The sequence below is a fragment of the Pan troglodytes genome, chromosome X (assembly GCF_028858775.2).
Source record: "Pan troglodytes isolate AG18354 chromosome X, NHGRI_mPanTro3-v2.0_pri, whole genome shotgun sequence".
Lineage (NCBI taxonomy): Eukaryota > Metazoa > Chordata > Mammalia > Primates > Hominidae > Pan > Pan troglodytes.
The window spans coordinates 122,001,609-122,017,775 of NC_072421.2; the positions used below are offsets into that span (position 1 = coordinate 122,001,609).

The window sequence follows — 16,167 nt, forward strand, 5'->3', positions numbered from 1 at the left end:
CTCCTGGCAATTTTAGAACTAAAGATGGCTATTCTAAACCATTCTTCTAAGCCTGCAATTCTAAAACTCCCCTTTTCTATTAGAAAGCCCAACACTCCATCAAAGAAGAAGAATGATTAAAGGAAATAAAACATAAGGCAATGTACTTTCTGATTACATCTCAACAATTGATGTCTGGCTTTCATGCAAGGTACTAAAGTGCCCGTGTACTGAAATTACCATTTCTGTTTAAAGCTGAAGCAATCAAAACAAAAATGGGCAAACCCCTTTTGTATTGCCCTGGAAAAATAGATCATTTTGAAGGGTGTTTTTGTTGTTTCAAGAATCTGTTTAACCTTCCATTACACAGAACCAGGGCATACCATCTAGCAACCATGATTTAACACCAATTCTTTTGCAAAATGTTGCTTTGAAAATATTTTGTTTATGTTCCTAGAAATCTTGATCAATTACTGCTGCCTCCTTTCCAGTTTCTTCTGCCACACATGCTCATTTTGAAAAGGGAATCAAATGATCCTAGGACAACACACATTATTTATGTGAAGGCCAACTTCCTGCTAAGGATTGGGTATCTTGTTTACAGTTAACGAAACCTCACTGAATGGGGCTTACTGCACATTTTGTCTTCAAAGTTTTCCTTTTCTTTGCCAAAAAGCCAAGCCCATTGTATAATAAGGTAAGCACACTTTTAAACATACTAGTCATACCCTCTTGCTACTTTGTTCAGAACTTCTTTTGATGCTTATAAATATGTCTGAAATAAAAAATCTCCTTGAAAGCCAGTGGGTGGTGCTTTATGCTGATTTCAAGGAAGAAACCATTTTTCAGATTTATGAACAACAAAGAGACACAACACATATTTCTCTTAGTACTTGACTGAGAGGATATAAACACATACTGGGAGGTATGCCAGTGTGATCAATGGACACTTACTTCTCCTCCCAGTAAAACCATTTGTCGGCAAACTACTGGCCTATTTTGGAGGATAAGTTAAAAGAAATTCTTTACCAATTTTGAGACAGATGACAATACCCACTTAGTGCCCTAGATTGTTCTTTTTAATAATTTTAAACACTCGACTGGCAGGAAACCCTAGGGGATATGTTTGGTAAAAGATATACCAAACAAATAGCTTAGTTCTGTAACAGATATGCACAACTTTCTTATAATTTTAAAGAACTGAGTTTTCTTAAAATGAATGAATATACCCTCTTTATAATCACTAAGAAGATGAACTTAAAAGGAATAATGTTGAAAACCACAAGTTTCTGATGTTTTTATCTCAGTGAAAATCAGAACCATCTTTATATATCAGGCCTAATATTGGGAAACAATTCTCCACAACCAATGGTTAATTGTCAGGTAAATATAATTGCAGCAATGGAAATGACAAATGGTCTGAAAACACTGCCTGCTAGAAACTACCCATTGCTTAATGATTTTGGAGCCAAAGAAAACTGAAGAATAGAATGGCAAAAGACATCCAGTCTAATTACAGGTGTCTTTTTAACCAGTGAGAGGAAACTGGGGGAAGATAGATTCTTGTTTTTAATCTGCTATCTGTCTCTGATCAAAAAAGCAGGATGCCTAAAGAGTTACGTTTTTTCCAGAGAGAAGCGGAGTGGGGGAATTTGGAGAGATGTTGCTCTTGCCTTAATCAGCTTAATCAGTCAGAAAAGACTGTCTGACCCGAGGGGGAAAGAGCATTGCTTTCTAAATTGGTCTTCCCAAAGCTGCTCCATCACACTTATCATTCCTGCCTCTAAAACTGCCTTTGTGGGTGGGATTTAGACTTCGAAAACATCCCAAGAGAGGTTTTCGTGTCCAAGGTCAGGCTGAAAGGCAGCAGCAGAGCTGGCTTCAGATCTGTTTCCCGGCAAGTGTGATGAGTTCTTGGTTGGAAATACACATCTACAAATGAGATGATAAAATGAACAAATGTTCCTTTTTAAAAGACTATCCAAAGGAAGGCTTCTTTCTCAGAATAAATTTCTCAGAAAGGTAGAAACACAAAGCAGATTTAGTGGGGCTGTGAATGAGCACATAAAATCTTTTGGGGGTGATAAAAGTATTCTAAAACTGGGTTTTGGTGATGGTTGCACAACTACAAATTTACTAAAAATCACTGAAGTGTACATTTATAATGGGTAAATTTTATGATGTATAAATTATACTTCAATAAAGCTGTTAAAAATTCTCAGAAATCACTTGATGCCTATTACCTAAAAACTAATTACTGGTGAATTAGGGGTGGAGATAACACATTTGTGAAAATCAGGGGGCCCCCCCCCAAAGCCAACTTTCTGAATGACTCCCTTCTGTTCTGAATGTTTCAAGTCTGTGTGAAGCAAATGGTAAGAGGATACAAGACTGGGAGCACACAGCTGGGGGCTGGCTCGATTGAGGTCATTTCCCACTTTGTGTTTAATGTCAATGACAGGCATTTGAAAGAGACAATCCATACAAGCCAATAAAAGTGAGTGGAAAAGAAACGGCTGCTTAAAATGTCAAACTCTTTCAAATCAAAACAAAAAACCTAATAATTTAATAAGTGGCATCTGCCCTTTCATTTTTGTACTTTTAAAACTGTGGCTTTCCTTTTGACAACAGAAAAAAAGTTGACCTTTTATATCTCAGCCTGAATCTTTGCTCTTAAAAAAAAATAAACTGTTTGATATGGAATTCAGAATCTTCCTTGAAGGAAGGGAAAGAGGTATAATGGGGGCATACAGCAATAGACTCATTCACCTTCAGAGTCCCACACTGGGACTATAGTAGGCGGTCTCTTTCTATGGTTGAAGTAAATCTGGTTAGCTTTGCCATTCAAAGTTTCTCAGCCTGTGGGGCTGGTTGACATAGCTGATTTGGCTATAGTACAGATGAAGTGATATCATGGGTGTGATTATAAAATGGATCTCTTAGTTTGGTCAGTTCATGGCCTTATAAGATCGCCTCGCCTTAACCACCTGTTCCACAAAGTTAGGATGGATACAAGGATGGCTGGATGGAAGTGTGTAGGGGCCTCAATACATTCTGATCCCCAATTCTGGAAAAATAACCCAATGTACACGTCCTACTATAGCTTGTTCAGAATCTGTCTCTTTAGATGAAAAGGGATATGATTTCACAGTAGACGCTCAGAGGAAAGCTGTATGAAAACACCAGTGACGGGTTTCCCACTAAGATGCAACAGTAGGTGAAGGAACTTGGATGAAGGAGTTATAACCAGGGTAGCAAACTCAGTTTGTCTGGGAAAAGCACAAACTCAGGGGCCACCTCTGCTCCCTTCTCCTGATTTGTTTAACATTTAAATCGCAAACAAGGAGAACAGCAGGGAGAGCGGTCCAAAGAAGGGATAGATTAAGATGAGAGTGTTCCGATTCTTACCACACTAAGAGTAATTCAAAATAGAATTATTATGTTTAATGCGGTCATCTCTAAGTAGTATTCTCACAAGTAATTTTTATCTTGTACTTTCCAAATTTTCTGCAATGAATATGTATTATACAGCATTAGGAAAGTAGTATTCATACAAATTTAAAAAGCTACTTACCACTTTGAGGATTCAAAATGTGATGCTTATTCAAAGACCAGCCTCCTAGGTTAGAAGCATCCATCTCAAAACCTTGTAAAACGACTGTCCTTTGCTCCCAGAGAATAAAGTCAGGGCACGTTTCATATTCATATCCCACAGATACTGCAAACAAAGAGTTAACAGCACATTAGAAAACTGTAAAATATTTGCTTCATGTTTATACTAGTTGATAATTCTGTGGATATCACTTTGGCTACTGAATTCTGATTAGAGTTGAAATTTGACTGCAAATTTCTTTCACCTAGCACAGTACAACATTGCATCTAGCATAGCATTGGTCACTCAAAAGTGATCGGTGCATATCGGATAAATATATGAAGGAGTGAGTAAATAAATGCTCTTATTAGGTTGGTACCATATGTTTATGGACATTAGGCTTTATTTTGGGCTTTTGGGTTGGAGGCTGTGCTGTAAAACTGAAGAGAGATGCTTTCTGCAGGATTAAGCTGTGGTAGTATTTCTCTCTGCCTTTGTAGGAGAAGTGCAGGTAGGGCTGGTTTTTTACCACTATAGTGAAAAATGCACTCAGCAAGCTGCCTTTGGAGTACTAGGTCACTTATACAGCAACCAACTACATATGCCACTAATACAAATGGATTTGCCCAATTTATGTTTTCCTGTGCTAACTGGCTTTTGGTTTGCTGAGACTAAGTTTGCTTAGAGTGTTGCAAGTGTAAATTCCACTTTGTGCACGTTATGTTTTGGTTTCTGCATATAACTAACCAATGGGACATCACCCAACATTTGTCCTCAACTGCTATGCAGCACAGATGTTGTACATTAAACATGGAACCTCGGTATGCCACTGAAATGTGAAATGCAGAATGTGGTAGCTTGAGAGTCTTTGCTCTACTGAACTATGTATAGCTTAAGTATACCAAGTCCTAGCCATTTTCCCTCTTGGTAAACCTGCTCACCTGTTGGAACCCCAGATTTCTGATTCTTAAATTTACAATGCTTTCTATCCTCATAATGTTCTAAGCCTGAGAACACTGGCTCATTATACTGCATATCCTGAAGCGGCTTTCCCTCTTTCTGGCAGCTTAAAATAGCCCCTGTTGGTCTGTGGTCTGCCATAGCTTTCGAGTACCTGCCTCTGCCTGACTCTTTAGATGCCCCTGAAGAGCTCAGTCCTTCCTTTGTCATTTGGTTATGAAAACTGGAAGTGAAAATGCGTGCTTAAACAATGCCAGAACAATAGGTCCGAAAGTGAAAAAATAAAGCCAACTGGTTTTGGTTTTTGGCATTAGGTGAAGGGAAAAGATGGTAATTTTAGTCAAACTGATTTGTGTGTGCATGTGCATGTGTGTGTGAGCACATTCACAGAGAAGCCAAAAAGTCCCTGTAATCACAAATATCCAACTCTCTGACTTTGTGGATCATTTGTGGCCAATTTTAAATTGCAGGCTGGCTTCTCTTTGTCCTCCACTCTACCAAAGCTTATAACAGGGATCAGGGCCATCTTCATGGATATGACCCATGCTTAGGAGGGCCCCACACTTGATTTAATGCTCTGCAGTCACTGTCTTGAAGTTTGTAATACTTTTTAAACAAGAGGCTCTGTATTTCTGTTTTCATTTCACTGGGCCCTGCAAATTATGTAGCCATTCCTGGCGGGGATGCCCTTCTATCAGCCATCAGCTGGTAAAGACTCATGAAATGCAGACTCATTTTAATATAATCCTCAACCAAGCGTTATTAGCAACAGAGGCCAATGGACTGGGGGCGGGGGAGGAAACTAATCGTCTCTGTCAATGCTGTTCTCTATTAACAGTGGAAATAGACTCTCAGAGGGGAAAGGGATCTCCAAGGTAATCTAGTTCAAGTTACACTTATGGTACAAATCAATACTGTCTACAGTCTCCCTGATATCTCCTACAGCCCCTCTACTTGCTAAAACAACTCTGGTAAAGTGCAAAGAGTTGGTTTTGGACCAAGAGTTAGAAAAGACTTCAACTCTCAGATCTATCATTAACTAGCTGTGTGGGCTCAGGCAAGTTATTCTCCATTTCTGGAGTTGGGCTTTTCACTGGTAGCGTAGTGGGAGGGAGTGACTAGAATTGGTGGTTCTTAGACGCTTTTGGGTCAGGGAGCACTTTGTTGTGAGTCTAATTAAAGTTATGGACATTCTTCCTGGAAAAATGCATATGCGTACAAAATTTTCTATATAACTCTAGGGAGTTCACTGACTTTCTGAAGTCCAAATAAAGATCTCAGATCAAAGACAACTGTAGTAGACAATCCTTTTAATCCTTCTTTAGCACTAACACTCTAAATTGCATTCTTTCTAGATTACATTTGATAACTTCTGGTTGAGGATCAAACCCAAAAGCCAAATAGAACACTGAATCTTATGCTGGAAAAATCAGGTGGTTAGAGAGCACACTGAGGGTCATGTTGGTGTGTAGGATAACACAGTTTCTGCTTCTCCTGCCAACATTTAAAAGTCTTGATTAATAAATAATCACAACGACAATAATTACAAGTTCCCTTAAAGCCATCATCTCCTTCCCCACAGTACTCCTGGCAATTACTGGATCTGCCTTCTGTACATTGTAAGTCTGGTGAGCTCTCCTAAGAATCCCTTCTCCGGAAGGTGATTGCGCAGTTTTGCAAATAAGCAGTGTGCCCTGGTGACCTGTGATGGTGGTTTGGAGCCTGCTTTTTCTCTCTCAGTAACAGTTAAAGATCCTCCCAACTCTGCAGCAGGAAATGCTTACATAAAGCATCAATTAAGGAGTTCTCAATGCAGTGGTAATGAGACATACGTACTCTTTTCACCTCCTCCTATCTGCTCTCTGAATTGCTCTCCAGTTCACAACAAAAAAGTGCATTGGCTGCAAACCCCACAATTATATTACTTTTTTTCCCCAGCCACAGCAAATAGCAACAAGGCAACCACTTACTAAGTTCCCTCTAATTTTTATTAGATTTACTTTCTCCCAAGAAAGCTCTATGAGCTAATGAAGTTATAATTTATATTTAAGACTTGTCCAAAATTTCCAGCTGACTTTAATGAGAATAGCTGTGTGTCGGGGTATTTTCGTATGTGGCTCCTTGCTCAGGGTAACAAGGCAAAGTTTCTTTCTGACAGCAGCCCACTTTAACATAATCCTGGAACTTGCAATCAGCTTATGAGAAGGCAAATGTTTCACCCCATGGAGTTGAGCTTCTCTCCAAGCTCACAAGAACTAGCAAATACAGTAGCAACTAATCCTAGACTTTGTCATGGAAGCAGACTATAATGCACTAAATGCCTACTTTTTTCATATAATTAAATATAGGGAAAAAAGGTTACACTGCAGCTGGCACTGAAAACCCTGTCTTGACACCATGCTCTGCCTGACACTATGACAGCTGAGCCTCAGCTAAATAAGCACAGTGGACCACTACCATTTCCCAGGCGGCCTGTTGTCTATCACGTCTGATCATCAACATAGCATGGTACAGGGCACGGATTCAGTCTCTAGCACTCTGGAGTAGGGACTAGGGAGAACAGTGTAATAGAAAGGAAAAAAAAAATTCATCAACATCTCAGAGAAGCTGTAGAAAGTAGACTAGACTGGCAGTGAGCAGGAATAAGTGGATAAGGGGTCCTGGACTACACTTCCCAGGGGTTAGCATAATGGGTTCGTGCTGGTGTGCATATATTGAGAAGGCAGTTGAGAGTGAGTAATTATTATGGAATAATACTTTCTCTGAGCCATGTGATCACCTCCCTTGTGACTCTTCTAATTTCATCTGGATTTCTGCCTTCCTGTATTCTCTCCTTCACCTCCACACAGAGATATTAACGGAATGCTCCTTAACCAAGAGTCACTAATTGTCTAGACAGTCCTGTTACTTTTGCAGAGGATTCTATCCTCTGGTCACAGGATTGCACCTCTGACTTCACTGTTAGTCATCTTGCAAATATTACACTGGCTTGTAAAGAAGACTGAGTAAAAGATTGTAGCTTGCTCCTCCAAAGCCATTTGACATTGGAAAAATAACTGAATGTTCATTCTACTTATCAGAGCAGCAGCATTTGTATGACATGGGGATGGCAAGAAGGCTGAGGGTCACGGCGTCCCTGATAACTTAGTTTAGTTACTGTTACATTCATCTATAAGGGCTAGGATAGGAGATTGACATTAAGTAGCCAAGGTAAAGGTGCCATGCAATGAAGCTGATGTGTGAAATATGACAAGATTAAGCAGATGACTTTCAACAGCTTCAGGCTAAGGCTTCAGAATTTATAATGGTTGCATTTATGAAGGCAATATATAATTACAAGTCGTCTGATAGTCAATGTGAGAAATTTACATGTTACCTTCATGAACTCAGGGAACGTCTAAAAATAATTTCATGATATTTAAAAGGTACCTAATTACAAGATGAAAATCTTCTTCTCCGAAAGGAATTAGTGAATATAGCAATAAATATTTTCCATTCTTTTAAAATACAAGATCAATGCAAAAACAAAAACAACAACAAAAGACAAAAAACCTAAAGAACCAAATGAAGGCCATGGCAAAATAGACCAATACTATGTAGACAAAATACTATCTATTTAAAACAAGTACCTGCTCTCAGAGATTCTTCTATCTTTCCCTATTCTCTAGTGATTTATCGTAGGATAGGATGAGCCCAGAGGTTTCTCAATTTGACACACTGCCCAGTGGTCTGAAATACTTTGTTTATCTATTATTCCTAGCTTACTAAGAGTGTCAGAATCAGGTGTTCAATTTTCATCAAGTGTCTTTTTGACACTTACGGACAAATTCACATAGTTTTCCCCTTTAATCTGTTAAGACAGTGAATTATAGCAATAGATTTCCCAACGTTGAACCATCTTTCTTGCCCTAAAATAAACTTTACCTGGACATGATGTATTATCCTTTCAGTGAATCACTGGATTTGATTTGGCAATCCCTTACTTAAGATCTTTACCCTATCTATTTACAAAAATAAGGGTTAAATATGATAGTGTTAGAGTGAGGCAGTTGAATGAAGAGAAAGTACAGGTAGGAAATTAAAAGGAATCCAGGAGTGAGACAGCTATGCAACACTTTTGCCAAGAGGTTCCGTACAGTAAAACCTGATATGATGAGATTTTTTTCTGGCTGCTTTGTCCAAGCCTAGCTGCATAAAAGCCAACATGGATAACCTATATTGCCATCAAAGGCAGAGTGATATACTGGCTCATGTATAACATTTGTGAGTGCCTTTGCGTACCTGGGCACTGCCCTCCTCTCTCTGGGCAGACCCACCATTCCATTATATAGGCAAGGCTAAGGGATCACCCTGATCCTCTGTTGGTATTCATTTCTTTGTTCGGTCATTCAACAAATATGCAATATTTCATGGGTACCTCTTGTTGACAGGCAGTTTGTGGGGCACTGGGGATATGAGGTTGAACAAGACAGCATCCCTCCCCCCAGTGGAGGTTATATTCAAGTGGGAAGAACAAATATAAAAGTAAAACAAATAACACACACACACACACACAAACACACACACACACACACACACAAACACAAATTGTAATAAAGGTTATGATGGGAGAATGCTGAGCATTATGAGAGAGTGTAACCAGGAAATTTATGTTGGACTGTGGAGGCAAGGAAAAGCCTCTTTACCAAGAAAGGGTTTACCTTTATAGGGGAGGGCATTCTAGGCAGAGAGAGTGGCATGTGTGGAAGGACTTGAGACTTGGTAGCTTTTGAGAGATTTAAAGAAGGTCAGAGTGGCTAGAGAGTCAGTATCTCTCCAGTGCATCAAAAACAAGTGAAGAACAACAACCCTCCCTGTCCCTACCCAGTAAAAAATTGTAAGATTACTATCCCCTAGCAGTATTTAGGCATATTTTGAGGGGAGGCAGGGGTTTTGGAAACAGACTCACCTTGAAAATGGACTGGCTATCCTTTGAAACAATGTGACCGACTAAAAGGGATTCAATATTGTAATGCAAAGTGAGGTGCTGTTATTTAATGACACAGCAAACCTTCGCCAAGCTGCTCTACGTGCCAGGCAGGTGATCTGTGAAGCACTGGAGAGATACTGAATATTATACAGGGCAGGATAATTTTTCATGTGAGAGAAGCCATACCTTGAAGGATTACCTACTTTCTGGAATTTTTTTTTTTTAGACAGAGTTTCACTCTTGTTGCCCAGGCTGGAGTGCAGTGGTGTGATCACGGCTCATTGTAGCCTCCACCTCCCAGGTTCAAGTGATTCTCCTGCCTCAGCCTCCTGAGTAGTTGGGATTACAGGCATGCGCCACCACGCCTGGCTAATTTTTTTTATTTTTAGTAGAGACGGTGTTTCACTATGTTGGCCAGGCTGGTCTTGAACTCCTGGCCTTAGGTCATCCACCCATCTTGGCCTCCCAGAGTGCTGGGATTACAGGCGTGAGCCACCATGCCCAGCCTACTTTCTGGAATTTTTATCAATGATCTCCCTAATAATTACCACAAAATAATATGCCTTACATTTGTATAATACATAACAATTAGATATGTTTTTGTGCATATGACCTAATTTGAAGACTCAAAGTCATGAGGAAACTATATTTACTCCAGTTTGATAGATATCATAGAGACTCAAAGAAATGAAGTTATTAAGTCCAAGGTCACATGGTTAGTAAATGGCAAAGCCAGAGCTCAAACCCAGTAATTCATAGGCAAATGCTTTCATCTACTATGCTAGATAACAGCTACTAAGGGGGAAGACCTGCAATTCAGTAGTGCTAAATAAATAACTTTTTATTTGTTCAGAATTTAAGAGACAAGGACTGGAAGCTAGGGATAGCCTTGAAGTAGAAGTGCCATGTAACCCAAATGGCCAAAAATGGTGCTTGGTTATGTTGTTTTCTTGATGTAATTATTAACAGTATCTCCTTTTACTCTCAAAAGTATCTGGTTTGAATGATAAATTATGTGGTCACTCAATGTTGAAGGCATACCTCCGTAGTCCCCTCTGATATGGGTTGGTAGAGGGGACCAGAAGACAAGAACAGTCATAAATGCTGATTTGGAAAATAAGTCACATGGTTTGATAAGTCATTTAATTTTTCTGTTTCTGGGCTTATCATCTTACGAATGGCTTTTAAACTTTCATGTCTGAAAGTCATGATGAGAAACACAACTCGTTAATTGTGACCCAGCATCCACATGGGGAGATACACACACACACACACACACACACACACATACACACACACACACACTTGAAGTTTTTCCAAGACAATACTGTCTTTGTAGCATCACATTCTGGTATGTTCTATTTAATTCTGTTCACTTCGGTTCTATTATATTCCATCACATTCTATTCAATTTTTCAAAACGAAAATGCTGGTTGACTCACCAAATAGATTTCACAGTCTACTAATGGGTGTGACCAGCAGTTTGAAATGGGCACAAGACCACTTGCTTATGAAAGTATTAGTGAAGGCCATTTGAAAACCTTGGTAGGAACTCTTACTTTTGGATATCCTATATCTTATAACACATATTAAAATGTATACAACTCATATCCTACATTAAACATATTTCATATGTAAGGATGAAAATTGAGTTGTAGTTCACAAGCTGACATGGTGCTCCATTTTTCAGACACTTATTTAAACATTTATTAACGTTGATTTTCAGATTTCCTTTTCATCTTCTGGTGACAATAAACTTGTTTTTTAGGTAGCAAACATTTTGTAGATCCTTGAAAATCTCATATCCTTGGCACTGTGCCTATGAAGTTGAACGGATAAAACAGCCCTGCTTTCAGTTAACGATTATGAATTCATGAGTGGAGAGAAATGATGAAAGATTATTATCTCTGCTAGCTTCTCTGATAGAAAACCACTGGGGCATTGAATTGGGTACTCAGTAAGGTGGGTTGGTTACTTTAGTGAGGAGAGGCAGCATTGAAAGGCATACACAACTCAGGACTGGGAGACCTGAGTTTGAATCCCTGCTCTGTACAGGACTCTAGGCCAGTTACTTTTTCTTTCTGACCCTCAGTTTCCCCCTCTGCAACATGAAGATCATACTAATTCTGCCATGCCTACCAGGCAGGAATGTTATAAGGATTAAAATGAGATAATATATGTGAAAGTAGTTTGCAAATTGTAAAGCACTACCCATTTATTATTAAAATATTCAGTGGATGCTATTTTTGTGGCTGCCCAACCTGCTTAGGTTTTACTGAAGGGAAATTTATGAACGCTAAAGCATCGTTCTCAGGAATGTTTTGTGTGCACAAAGCAACCATAGCTTAGCACCTATTACTATTAATGTTCCCCTGTTTCTCTCTAACACAATTTAGACAGACTCCTATGTGTCGTGAACCTTTAGGAAGTCTAGTTTTCCCAGAAACACCATTCTTCGTTGCCAAACTACTATACTAAATAATTATGCAATTGTTGTTGCCAATAACCTTGAAGAAAAATAGAATTGTTTATAGCAGAGCTACTAACAGCGGATGGCTGATTTCCTGAACTTCCAGGACTCCAAACTGCTGCAATTTAATTTAATTAAAATAAAGACGAGGCAGAATGCATTATTACATATTGATAATGTATGCAGACACAGGCGGACATCGGGAATTATTTTGACAAAATTCACATAATGGATGCAGATCAGAGCCCCTGAACAAGCCAGTTTGTCAAATTAAATAAGCCATCTCTAGAATTTTAACAGCCCTGTGAACTTAACAGTAATGATTTTTTTTAACATTGTTTTGCAAGCAGCAGAGTAGGGAAAGAAACTAAATAAAATACAATGATTTCCAGACATCGTACTTTATTTAGAGTCAAAGAATAAAGCACTAAGTCCAAATTATTTAAAACGCTCACATGGAGTTTTTAGCAGGGGAGGCTTGTCTGTGTATCAGACAACAAAATCTTTAAGCCGGATGAACTAGTGATTGTGGCTTTTGTACTGGAACCCTGGGGATGATTTTACTCTTCTTCCACTTGATAAATATTGTACTTGGATTAATCAATCTTATCAGTTACCATTGATACTTCTCCAAGGAAGGAGTTCATACAACCCCTGTTTGTAATTTATTCACTCTGGTATTATCCCTTCAGTTGCAAAGTCTGTTTCCTTACAAAAAATGGTGGTATATCCTAGGATCTCAAGCACTTCTTTTCTCATTTTTGCTGTCTCTCAACACTCTATTCTTCTCTTGTGATATTCTAGCCCTTAGAGATTATACCAATTCCCTACAGCCGAGCTACATGGAAAACAAGAGTCCCACAACTATCAAACTAATTTAGATATTCACCATCACTTTAAATTCAGCTTGTTTAAACCTGAACCCTTCTTTCTCCATCACCCAGAAGTGAGTGGGCCAGAGATTCATATTTAACTGGCATGGGAGGAGAAAGAGTGGGAGATCTTTCTAGTCACACTTTTAACCAAAATCATTGCTCTAACTGGACTGCATGAATGCTGGTCATGTCTTATATTAGTTTCCAATCTCTGCTGTAACAAATTACCAAAAACTTACAGGCTTTAAACAAGAGAAATTTCTCATCTTACAGTTATGGAGGCCAGAATTCTCAAATGGGTCTCACTGAGCAAAAATCAAGGTGTCCATAGGGCTGAGTTCCTTTCCAGAGGCTCTAAGGGAAAATCCATTTCTTTGCCTTTTCCAGCTTCTAGTAGCTGCTTGCACGCCTTAGTTTGTGGCTCTCTTCCCTCATCTTCAAAGCCAGCAATGTTGCATCTCTCTGTGCCTTTCTTCCATAGTTATATCCTCATGTAACTCTGACCTCCCCTTCCACTCCCTTCTCTGTTTATAAGGACCCTTATGACAAATTGAGCCTACCCAGATAGACCAGGATAATCTCCAATCTCAAATCAGAAGCTAACAATCTCAATTTCATCTGTAACCTTAATTCTCTTTTGGCATGCAACATAACATATTCATAGTTTCCAAGGATGGACATCTTTGTGGGGGTGGCTATTATTCTGCCTACCAAATAGCTATACTAGTATTTCTGAATTTGAAGCAAATCTGAAAAGTGTCAGATGCAGCACTGTTGCTGGTGCAAAATTCAGTCTATTTCCTCCCATATCAGTTAAGTGATTACAAAATATCACCAGGAGTACAAATAGACATTTCCTTCTTTGTTTATTTAGATTTAATCATAAATATTAAGGTATCAGCTCAATGGTTGTATATTTCATCCTATGTGTTTCCACTCATTTATCATCTGAACTATTTATCATCTACTGTGTTCTTATGGAGCTCACAATCCATCTTCAGAGTAGTAGATTCTCCAGCTTCATTCTACCAACTGTTCAGATGCTTTACCATTGTCAGAAAATGGATCTTTTGAAAACATTATGCCATGAAAAACAAGCCAATAGATAAATCCATATAGACAAAATGGAGATGAGTGGATTCTAGGACTTGGGGGAGGGAGGAGTGGGGAGTGACTGCTAATATGTACAGGGTTACTTTGTGGAGTGATGATGAAAATGTTCTGGAATTAGATATTGGTGGTAGTTGTACAACCTTGTGAAAATACTAAAAGCCAATGAATTGTACACTTTAAGTGAGTGAACTTTATGGTCTATGAATTATACCTCAATAAGCCTGTTATTTAAAAAATGCAGCTGAGCTGCATTTATGTGAACCCTAGCAAGAAATGACTACTAGATGCTGTACTGGTCAGCTCTTCATGAGAGGACTGAGAAAATTTCTAAGTGTCACAATTTAAGAAAAAAAGCAAAAAACAAAAACAAAAACAACCCCCTCGAAACCCAACTGGGGTCTAAGGAAGATCATAAAGAATTAGAAAATATGAAAAACTATTTAAAAGATCAAAAAATTCAGGTGTTGGTTTTTTGAAAAATTAGTAAGATATATAGGCCACTAGCTAGATTAATAAAGAAAAAAAGAGAGAAGGTCCAAATAAATACAACTAGAAACAACAAAGGGGATGCTACCACTGACTCCACAGAAATGTAAATAACCATCAGAAAATACTATGAACACCTAGAAGAGATTAATAAATTCATGGACATATACACCATCCCAAGATTGAACCAGGAAGAAATTGGTTCCCTGAACAGACCAATAATGAGCTCTGAAACGGAATCAGTAATAAATAGCCTACCAACCAACCAACAGACCAACAAACAAACAAAAACCCCAGGACCAGGTGGATTCACAGCGAAATTCTAGCAGATGTACAAAGAACAGCTGGTACCATTCCCACCAGAATTATTCCAAAAAATTGAGGAGGGACTCCTCCCCAACTCATTCTATGAGGCCAGCATCATCCTGATACCAAAACCTGGCAGAGACACAACAGAAAAGAAAACTTCAGGCCAATATCCCTGATGAATACTGATGCAAAAATCCTTAAAAAAATATTTGCAAACTGAATCCAGCAGCACTTCAAAAAGCTAATCCACTATGATCAAGTATGCTTCATCCCTGGGATGTAAAGTTGGTTCAACATACTCAAATTAATAAATGTGATTCATCACATAAACGGAACTAAAGAAAAAAACCACTTGATCTCAACAGATGCATAAATGGCTTTGATAAAATTCAACAACCATTCATGTTAAAAACTCTCTATAATAAACTAGGTATTGAAGGAACATAGCTCAAAATAATAAGAGCCATCTATGACAACCCCACAGCCAACATCATACTGAATGGGCAAAACCTGGAAGCATTCCCCTTGAAAACTGGCACAAGACAAGGATGCCCTCTCTCATCAGTCCTATTCAACATAGTATTGGAAGTCCTGGCCAGAGCAATACAGCAAGAAAAAGAAATAAAAGGCATCCAAATAGGAAGACAGGAAGTCAAACTATCCTGTTGGCAAATAACATGATTCTATATCTGGAAATCCCCATAGATTTGGTCCCAAAGCTCCTTTAGCTGATAACTTCAGCAAAGTTTCAGGATACAAAATCAATGTACAAAAATCACTAGCATTCCTATACACCACCAACAGCCAAGCTGAAAGCCAAATCAGGAACACACTTCCATTCACAATATTCACAAGAAGAATAAAATATCTAGGAATACAGTTAACCAGGGAGGTGAAAAATCTCTCAGAGAGAATTACAAAACCACTGCTCAGATAAATCTGAGATAACATAAACAAACAGAAAAGCATTCCATGCTCATGGATAAGAAGCATCAATATCGTAAAAATGGCCATACCACCGAAAGCAATTTACAGATTCAATGCTATTTCTATCAAACTACCAATGACATTCTTCCCAGAATTAGAAAAAAAAGAACTCTAAAATTCATATGGAACCCCCCAAAAAAGCCTAAATAGCCAAGGTAATCCTAAACAACAACAAAAAAAGCTGGAGGCATCACATTACTCAACTTCAAACTATACTACAGGGTTACAGTAACCAAAACAGCATGGTACTGGTATAAATACAGAGACACAGACGAATGGAACAGAATAGAGAGGCCAGAAATAAGGTCACACATCTACAACCACCTGATCCTCAACAAAGCTGACAAAAACAAGCAATGGGGAAAGCACTCCCTATTCAAAAAACAGTGCTGCAATAACTGGCTAGCCACATACAGGAGATTGAAAC

General features: G+C 38.7%; 1 protein-coding gene across 8 annotated transcripts in view; it reads right to left on the reverse strand.

Annotated features, from left to right (window-relative positions):
* The window catches only part of TENM1 (teneurin transmembrane protein 1), an 824,537-nt gene that overhangs the window by 122,156 nt on the left and 686,214 nt on the right, over positions 1-16,167 (reverse strand). For all 8 annotated transcript variants that reach the window (XM_016942761.3, XM_016942759.3, XM_063804361.1 and 5 more), the window contains one exon: positions 3,554-3,697. In XM_016942761.3, coding sequence (XP_016798250.1) covers positions 3,554-3,697 — 144 coding nt within the window. The remainder of the gene's footprint in view (positions 1-3,553; positions 3,698-16,167) is intronic.